The sequence below is a fragment of the Embiotoca jacksoni genome, unplaced genomic scaffold, assembly GCF_022577435.1.
Source record: "Embiotoca jacksoni isolate LCO1_2020_lvr unplaced genomic scaffold, fEmbJac1.0.p SCAF_3, whole genome shotgun sequence".
In the NCBI taxonomy this organism is placed as follows: domain Eukaryota; kingdom Metazoa; phylum Chordata; class Actinopteri; family Embiotocidae; genus Embiotoca; species Embiotoca jacksoni.
In genome coordinates this window covers 17,650,535-17,656,723 of record NW_027185381.1, presented here as the reverse complement: position 1 = coordinate 17,656,723, position 6,189 = coordinate 17,650,535, and the positions used below count along the sequence as shown (strand labels likewise).

Here is a 6,189-nt window from a genome sequence, read left to right as displayed (position 1 = left end):
GTACTAAAACGCTGGGAGCTGGGAGTGCTCTTTATTCTTTCAACATTGTCAGCGTGACGAGCTGAACGTTCAATAAATGGTGTTCAGCGTGTGCCTCTTTTGAAATGTTTCACGAGTGTGTTTTAACTGCTTTGCCTCTTTTGTTTGTTCTTGTGGTCTTGCGTGTGTTTGTGTGTGATTTAAAGGTGTTTGTGTGACTGCGCGTTGTGTTGGTAATGAGGTCATTGCTGTAGCAGGCAAAGGGGGTGGTGGTGGTGGTGGGGGGGGGGGGGCTGCCGGGCTAATTCCAGCTGTAATTAACATTAGCGGGTCAGTACGAGGGTAAAAGGTGAAGACAAAGGTTAGTCTCACCGTGTTTGCTCTCCGAGTGTCCACTGTCCAGCAGACATAGGTGTCGGTTATGAGTGTGGCTGTTTATTTGTCTGTGTTGCATGTTTGTATCAGAGAGGGTGTAAAAAAAAAAAAAAAAAAAAAAAATGTTGGGATACCTAATAATAAGGTTTGCGTGTGGACTCTCCCGAGGTCTTAAGATGCGTTGACTGGCTCCCTTGAGGAAATGGACATGTGTGCACTCGTGTGTGTGATTTGCTATTAGGGTCACCGCTCTATCTGACACAGCTCCACTCCCTCCACTCTTGTCTCTCGCGGAGCACAGTGAGGGCACACGCGTGGGTCAGCGTTGTGCACTCACTCGCTATCCGACACAGAAGCACGCACACGCACACGCACACACACACACTTGTCAGTTGAGTTTTATTCATTCATCAAAAATAAGATGTGTTCAAAGACTCGGTGCTTTTTCTTGCAAACTGACACGAAGCACACAAATCCTCTGTGGAAATGGGAGTTATTGAACTCTCCTCGGTTGGCAGAGGCGTCACGGCGTTTGTGACGAGTACATTGTGCAGTGTTTTATTCTAAAGATATCAAAATGATTAAGTTCCTTTCCTCACATCTTTCTTCCCACTTTCCTCAGGTATGAACCATGAGTCCAATAAATCACCATCATTAGGAATGATCTCCACGGCAACGCGCACCACGGCTACAGTCAGTCCCCTCAGCCCACTAACCAATGGGAACGCGGTTGCCCAGTCTGCAAACTCCGGATTCGCTGCTGCCCTGCGTAAACTGGCCAAACAGGCGGAGGATCCCAGAGGTGAGTGATGATCTAATCTCCCTAAAAAACCCAGGGGGCACGCATGCACGCACGCACGCACGCACACACACACACACACACACACACACACACACACACACACACACACGCACGCACGCACGCACGCACACACACACACACACACGACTCTTCTTTGTTGGTCTCACCCAAAAACAGCCTCTACTACAGGCGTCAGGTGAGAAGGTGAGACATATAACACCTTATTTAGTGAGCTTAGAGGTGCTGGGAGGTGGATTTTGTTACTTTTGGACAGATCCAGCCTTTGGTCTCCGCCTCCAGTCTACGCTGATAGCGAGTGCTTCATATTTAGCATACAGACATGAACGTGTTATCATTCTAATCGTCTAAAACCCGTCATAAAGGGAAAAAAAAAAAGTTTTTTGTCAAAATGGGAACGAGGTATAAACGACTGACAATTGGACAACGCACTGCCAGTGATAGCGTAAGAAGATCATTTCACAGACCAAGGTTGTACTTTGTGGTTTAACGTGAAATGTGTTACTGCCTGGTAGCTCTTCGGTTGTGTGTGTGTGTGTGTGTGTGTGTGTGTGTGTGTGTGTGTGTGTGTGTGTGTGTGTGTGTGTGTGTCTCCTCCCTCAACTCCTTGGTGTCCTAATGAAGGTGTTGGATAAGAGCTGACCTATTCTGACCTCTCCCTCTCTGTCTCTTCCTTCATTCGTTTCCATTCATCTCCTAATAATGAGAATCTAATTACAGCCAATTATAACAAGCTCTCCCTTCTCTCTCCCCCCTCTCTCCATCACTATCTCATTTTCTCTCTCTTTCCCTTTCTCATTATTTCTCTCCTCCTTTCAGTCTCTGGTTGTGTTTCTGTGTGTGTGTGTATTGATTAGTGATGGTTACAGTAATAGAGTAATGCCAGAGTGAATGTTACAGACAACACACACATAGTCGACCACATTTAACACCTCCCCTTTGCTGTGTCACACCTAGTATCTTTTCTTTAACACATTCATTTATGACATCCTTTTTTCACGCTCTCTGATTTTTGTCCTTTTTCATCACACGCACACTTTCATCTTGTGTCCTTTCCCTTCCTGTATCTTTTTACTCTCTCCTTTATTTCAGTCAAAAAATTTTTTTTTCTCCAGAAAGCCTTTCATCAAAGTCAGTTGACTTTGTCACACTGACAAAAAAAAAGAAGTTATTTTGTCACAGGAGGATTGTTTGATGCCGAAATCGTTTTAATCTGATGAGCCGGACGTTTATTCATGCCTCTCTGGCTGTCATTCATCGCCTCTCCTCTCTCCTTAGGTTCTGCCCTCAGCGGTGAGCCGTCTCCAGTCTCTTCCCCGGCCACCAGCCACAGCTCACCAGTCACCACCCCTAAGCGGGGCTCATTAGGGCCCCTCTTGGGCCAGAACAGGGGCCACAGTGTCCCCGGCACCCCTCCGGTCGTCACCATTGCCCCCACCAAGACCAGCAACGGCCTGTGGAGGGCCGACGGGCGACAGGTAAGAGATGTCATTTGTCAAACTGTCGTACCTGCTGGTGTTGCAGACTGAGACATCTGCTGCTCCCTCTTTGTGCGTCTGTACTTTTTGTTCCCTCATCTTGCTGGTCTCTCCTCTTCTCTCTCTCAGCTCAGATGAGTGCTCTGTCTCTCTCTCTCTCTCTCTGTCTCCTTTATCTGTCCTGCTGCTGCTTCTTCCATTAAAGAAATAGTCCCAGTGCTTGTGACCATCCAGCTGTCAGAACCAGCCATCCAACCTTTTCTTTTTTCATTTACCCCTTGCTGTCTTGCCTCACTCTTTCATTTTCATGCTCTCACCCCTATGCCTCACCCCTCCTTCCTCTCGCTAATCAGTCCGTGTCTTTTTCAGCAACACATGAGGGGTTTGTAAAGAAACACTGGAGGCTGCAGAGACTGGCACCTATTGTGTTCAGCTTCCTGCAGTGTTTGTGTGTATGTATGTGTGCTCATATGTGTGTGTGTACTTGACCCTTCACCACAGAAGGCTTAGGATGTGAAGAGGGACCTGTGTGTGTGTGTGTGTGTGTGTGTGTGTGTGTGTGTGTGTGTGTGTGTGTGTGTTTGCTTGCTTGCTTGTGGGTGTGTGAGTGAATTTAAGCTGGGGCAAGGAACCAGGCCCCTCACACAAAGCAGGGGTTAGCCCCCACAGTGGCCACTTCCCCCTGGATCAGAGCTGCCTTTCTCCCCCTTCACAAAGACCACTCTGTGGCTCTGCTTGCCTGGGGCTCTCATTCAGACATTCAGGGAGAAAAAAGGAGGGAGGGAGGCAGGAAAATAGAGAATAGGATGTTAAGAAAGGAGGGGAGGGAGAGAGAGAATGAGCAGGAGCGCAACAGAGTGAGGGGCTTTAAAGCTTTTTGTAAATTCAGTATTTGTCCTTACTGTGCAGCGTGTCCTAGAGCAGAGACAGACAGAGCACAGGACAATTTAAGCAAAATACTGTGTGTGTTTATTGCTGTGTCTGTGAAGGCCATTGGTTGTCTGCGGGGTCAGAGGTCAAGGAATGTGATGGCCGCTCTCCAGACCCTCCATGTGTGCATGTGTCCCCTTCCCGTCTCAGTGGAGTTTGCTGAGTGAGTGAGCGAGTGAGTGAGTGAGTGAGTGAGCGAGCGAGCGAGAGTGAGAGAGTTCATCCCACATTTGAATCTGATTTCCATCATTGACTTATCCAAAACTATTCAAACATATTTAAAGCAGATATTTTACTCCAACTCAAGTGTTGGTCATTTGTTTTTGGTTTGTCCATGGTCAGCCCGACCTGCACTACTGTCTGTTGCTGTAGCAACAACATATGACACATTAGTGGAAATGTATGTATTTTTCTCATTATTATACAACAGCAGAAGGCTTCCTAGCAGCTTTTCTTCTTTATACTGGAATAATCAATGTCCGCAAAGACCTTTTCCATTATGGCGCCTGTTTTCAGGGTTAAAATTGAGAATAATTTTGAATATTTAGCCTGTAGTAGTATGGATGGCAGTGTCGGTCTGTTGGTCTGTCAGCTGGTCCATCACACCACTTTGGTGAAATATCTCAATAACTATTGGTTGAACCAACTTTTATTTGTGCAGACATACATCCCTTGAGTATCAATCCTAACACCTTCAGTGACCCTCTCACTTCTCGTTTGTTGCCGTTTTCAGGTCTAAACTTTGTTACTTTGGTTTAAGATCAGCATCCTGCAAAACAAATGGCATCCCCATCAGTTTCAGCTGTGCTTTGATTTTAATGACGTTCTGTTAATACTAGCGTGCTAACAACTAAGGTGATAAACATTACACCTGCTAAACATCAGCGGGTTTGAATTGTTACCATGCGCATAGTGATGTTAGCATTTAGCTCACTGGCACACAACCTCACATGGCTGTAAACTTGGCTGTTAAGTCTTTGACTTGTTTAAGATTTTCTTTTGGCATTTTTCACTTTTAGTTTGAAGAGAGAGTAGAGTAATGACACATGACGTATTGTGCAAACTGGGACATATCCAAGCCCATCTTTGCCAGCTTTGCCTCCTATTGTACGCTGTACTCATATGCAAGTTTGGAAAACGTCCTCTTTCGTCATGCTGGTGATTTAAAGGTTGGAATTTTTCTATATGTAATAAAGGATCAAATGTAGTGTGGTGGCGACCAAATCCTTCTAGTGAGAGAGAGAGAGAGAGAGTGTGAGTGTGAGTGATGAAGGAGAGAGCAGTTGGCCCGATATTAGGATCATCTTTGTGCTTTGATCTTGACCTGTTGTGACATATCAGACCCACTTTTCCACTCCGCTGAGCCGCTGGGTGCAGCTCGGAGGTTTTTACCCAGTCGCGCTCCATCTCATTTCTCGCTTCTCTTTTCCTGAACTTTTTTCTGCTCAGTTTGAATCTAACACACACACACACACACACACACACACACACACACACACACACACACACACACACACACACACACACACACACACACACACACACACACACACACACACAATCATCACAAATACACACCGTACTATCTGCTCTCACACTGTCTGTGTGACTCTCTGCCTCCTTGTCAGGTTGAGCCGAGTGTTCAGGGACTCGGTAGGGAGCGGGTGGGAGCTGAGAACACCCAGCTACAGCAGGATAAGAGAACTCCACCCATCCCTTCAACTCACCCACTGGCTCACTCCTTTGGCCTCACCCACGGCAGCATCATGCAAGATCCCCGAATACAGAGCATCAGGCAAGTGCAGCACACACATGTACTGTGTGTACATAAAAGTAAAGTCAATGTTTTTGATTAAAACCCTGTCATACAGAACTCCTTTGAAACCTTGATGAAACAATACTGTGTGCTTGTTCTGCAGTTTGCCGGGACAGATGCACCCTGTGGTTCCCTCGGGTGCTGTTCCAGAGGAATACCTGAGAGCACTGCGGCCTTTCGCCAACTCAGATGACCTCAGACTGACCTCTCTGCCCCTGAGTCTTGACCCTGCTGCTGCTGCCCATGCCGCCGCGGCTGCTGCTTACTATCATCCTGCCTACCTGCACCACCCCCTGTCCTTACCGAGGTGACAATACAACATCAAACTCTCACGTCCTGTCGGGCCTCGACATACATATAGTCACTCATACAACTGCCATCCAGCTATTTACCTATCACCCATCCATAACTTTACAGACACACACCTATTAACCAACCTGTGTTTACTGACCATTTGAGGTTAAAGTGCCACACGACAGACACCAAGGAAAAGCAAAGCAAAAACAAACATGTATGTAATTCATAGAGAAGGTACAGAAGTGTTTTGCATAAATGGTGAATGGTTTGCACCTATATGGCGCTTTATCACTTGAGAGGCCTCAAAGCGCTTTACAGCTTGCCTCCCTTTAACACACATATTCACATACAAATGGCGGCAAAGCTGCCATGCAAGGCGATTACCTGCCATCGGGAGCAACCTGGGTTTTTAGTGTCTTGTCCGAGGACACTTCAGCATGTGCCACTTCTCTGCATCTGTGTGCAGACATATGTCTATACTTGCTGAAAACCCT

At 46.7% G+C, this 6,189-nt stretch overlaps 1 protein-coding gene across 3 annotated transcripts in view; it reads left to right on the top strand.

The window, feature by feature from the left end:
- The window catches only part of LOC138205822 (genetic suppressor element 1-like), a 38,725-nt gene that overhangs the window by 23,108 nt on the left and 9,428 nt on the right, over positions 1 to 6,189 (top strand). For all 3 annotated transcript variants that reach the window (XM_069162110.1, XM_069162112.1, XM_069162111.1), the window contains exons 2-5: positions 977 to 1,156; positions 2,453 to 2,652; positions 5,211 to 5,377; positions 5,502 to 5,705. In XM_069162110.1, coding sequence (XP_069018211.1) covers positions 977 to 1,156; positions 2,453 to 2,652; positions 5,211 to 5,377; positions 5,502 to 5,705 — 751 coding nt within the window. The remainder of the gene's footprint in view (positions 1 to 976; positions 1,157 to 2,452; positions 2,653 to 5,210; positions 5,378 to 5,501; positions 5,706 to 6,189) is intronic.